Source organism: Brachionichthys hirsutus, chromosome 20, assembly GCF_040956055.1.
Source record: "Brachionichthys hirsutus isolate HB-005 chromosome 20, CSIRO-AGI_Bhir_v1, whole genome shotgun sequence".
Classification (NCBI taxonomy): domain Eukaryota; kingdom Metazoa; phylum Chordata; class Actinopteri; order Lophiiformes; family Brachionichthyidae; genus Brachionichthys; species Brachionichthys hirsutus.
In genome coordinates, this window is record NC_090916.1 from 10,018,544 (window position 1) to 10,020,707 (window position 2,164).

Here is a 2,164-nt window from a genome sequence, read left to right on the forward strand (position 1 = left end):
CCTGATGCTAGCGTCCTGAAGCTAGCGTCCTGCTGCTAGAGCGTCCTGAAGCTAGCGTCCTGATGCTAGTGTCCTGATGCTAACGTCCTGCTGCTAGAGCGTCCTGATGCTAGCGTCCTGATGCTAGCATCCTGAAGCTAGCGGCCTGCTGCTAGAGCGTCCTGAAGCTAGCGTCCTGCTGCTAGAGCGTCCTGATGCTAGCGTCCTGAAGCTAGCGGCCTGCTGCTAGAGCGTCCAGATGCTAGCGTCCTGAAGCTAGCGTCCTGCTGCTAGAGCGTCCTGAAGCTAGCGTCCTGCTGCTAGCGCGTCCTGCTGCTAGAGCATCCTGAAGCTCAGCTTCACGTTTCTGTGTCCATGTCCTCAGACGATTGGCTGATTCACACGCTGTTTTTGGAACATCATGAAAAGTCAAAGTGAATCAGAGTCGGTGTTTATTTTTAACTGATTCTTGAATCCATAAATGGTTCTAATGTTAGAATGTAATATTTGTTCCTGACCTCATTCTGGATCAGAACCAAAGACGTGTTTCATGCTGGTTCAGATCGGACCGTTTTAAAAGCCTCCATTATAAGTAAATAGGCTGGAGCATGATACCGGCTGCAGCCACTGGTGGCGCTGTGGTCGCAAGTGGCGACGGGCGGCACCGGAACGGGTCGATATGAACCGGGTCCGGTTCACGGTGGTTGAGATCGGTCGTAGTTCGCTTCGTGTTTTAACAGATATTTTAACGGTGCGGAACCTTTGGTTTTTATACGGTTTCAGATAAACGATTTTTCGCCGGAGATGGGAGTCCCGGCATTTTTCCGTTGGCTGAGCCGGAAGTATCCGTCAATCGTCGTTCATTGTGTTGAGGAGAAGGTAAGTGGATAGCATGCTAGCTAACGGCTACCGCGGTGGTGCTAATGCGCGATATTTACCGACTGACGGCGCCGGTTTACCGGCAGCGTGCGTTCAGACTGGCCTTCGTAGCGTTATTTCAGAGTTTCTCGGGTTTCAGAGGATTTTTCGTGTTTGTAAACAGAGCAGTTCGATTATTGGCCCTGAACGGCAGACAGTCACGTGTCGCCTGGCGGGGCGGGGACCAGCGGACATTATGTCTGGCGGGACGGGGACCAGGGGACATTTTGACTGGCGGGACGGGGACCAGTTGACATTATAACTGGTGGGACGGGGACCAGCGGACATTATGTCTGGCGGGACGGGGACCAGGGGACATTTTGACTGGCGGGACGGGGACCAGGGGAAATTTTGACTGGCGGGACGGGGACCAGGGGACATTTTGACTGGCGGGACGGGGACCAGGGGACATTTTGACTGGCGGGACGGGGACCAGGGGACATTATAACTGGTGGGACGGGGACCAGGGGACATTTTGACTGGCAGGACGGGGACCAGGGGACATTTTGACTGGCGGGACGGGGACCAGGGGACATTTTGACTGGCGGGACGGGGACCAGGGGACATTATAACTGGTGGGACGGGGACCAGGGGACATTTTGACTGGCAGGACGGGGACCAGGGGACATTTTGACTGGCGGGATGGGATCCAGGGGACATTATGACTGGCGGGACGGGGGCTAGGGGACATTATAACTGGTGGGACGGGGACCAGGGGACATTTTGATCTTGAACCTGTTGGCAAATTTATAGAACTGCAGGATTTACTGACACGCCCTTTCCCAGAGCGGGGTGCAGCATCTGTTACCATGGTGATCAGTGCAGGTGGGCGGGTTTAACCAAACATCCATCCGTTCGTCCTACCCCTGATCCCCGTCGGTTTACGGTGGGGGGGGTCGTTCGTGTCCTGAACTACCGTGCGAGTGCGAGACGTCACCTTCACCTCCGTCTCTTCCTGTCCTCTCCTCTGAGCAGCACTGCTGCCACCTACAGGGGACGGCTCATCACTACAGTACTGTAGCGGTGTGATATTGATGGGACCGTCCCCCCGGCCTTCGATGGACGTCCATATGTCCACCGTGTGATGCTCCGTCCTCGGGATGGCTCAGTGGGCGTCGGTCTAATTTCTGTCTGGTGTCCACAGGGGAAAGAATGCAACGGCGTCCGCATCCCGGTGGACACCACCAAACCCAACCCCAACGAGGTGGAGTTGGACAACCTGTACCTGGACATGAACGGCATCATTCACCCGTGTACACATCCAGAA

General features: G+C 55.5%; 1 protein-coding gene across 1 annotated transcript in view; it reads left to right on the forward strand.

The window, feature by feature from the left end:
- Window positions 1-783: 783 nt before the first annotated feature.
- LOC137909680 (heterogeneous nuclear ribonucleoprotein Q-like) overlaps window positions 784-2,164 on the forward strand; it is a 3,614-nt gene continuing 2,233 nt past the window's right edge. The window contains exons 1-2 of the mRNA XM_068754140.1: window positions 784-858; window positions 2,042-2,150. Of these exons, the coding sequence (XP_068610241.1) occupies window positions 784-858; window positions 2,042-2,150 (184 nt within the window). The remainder of the gene's footprint in view (window positions 859-2,041; window positions 2,151-2,164) is intronic.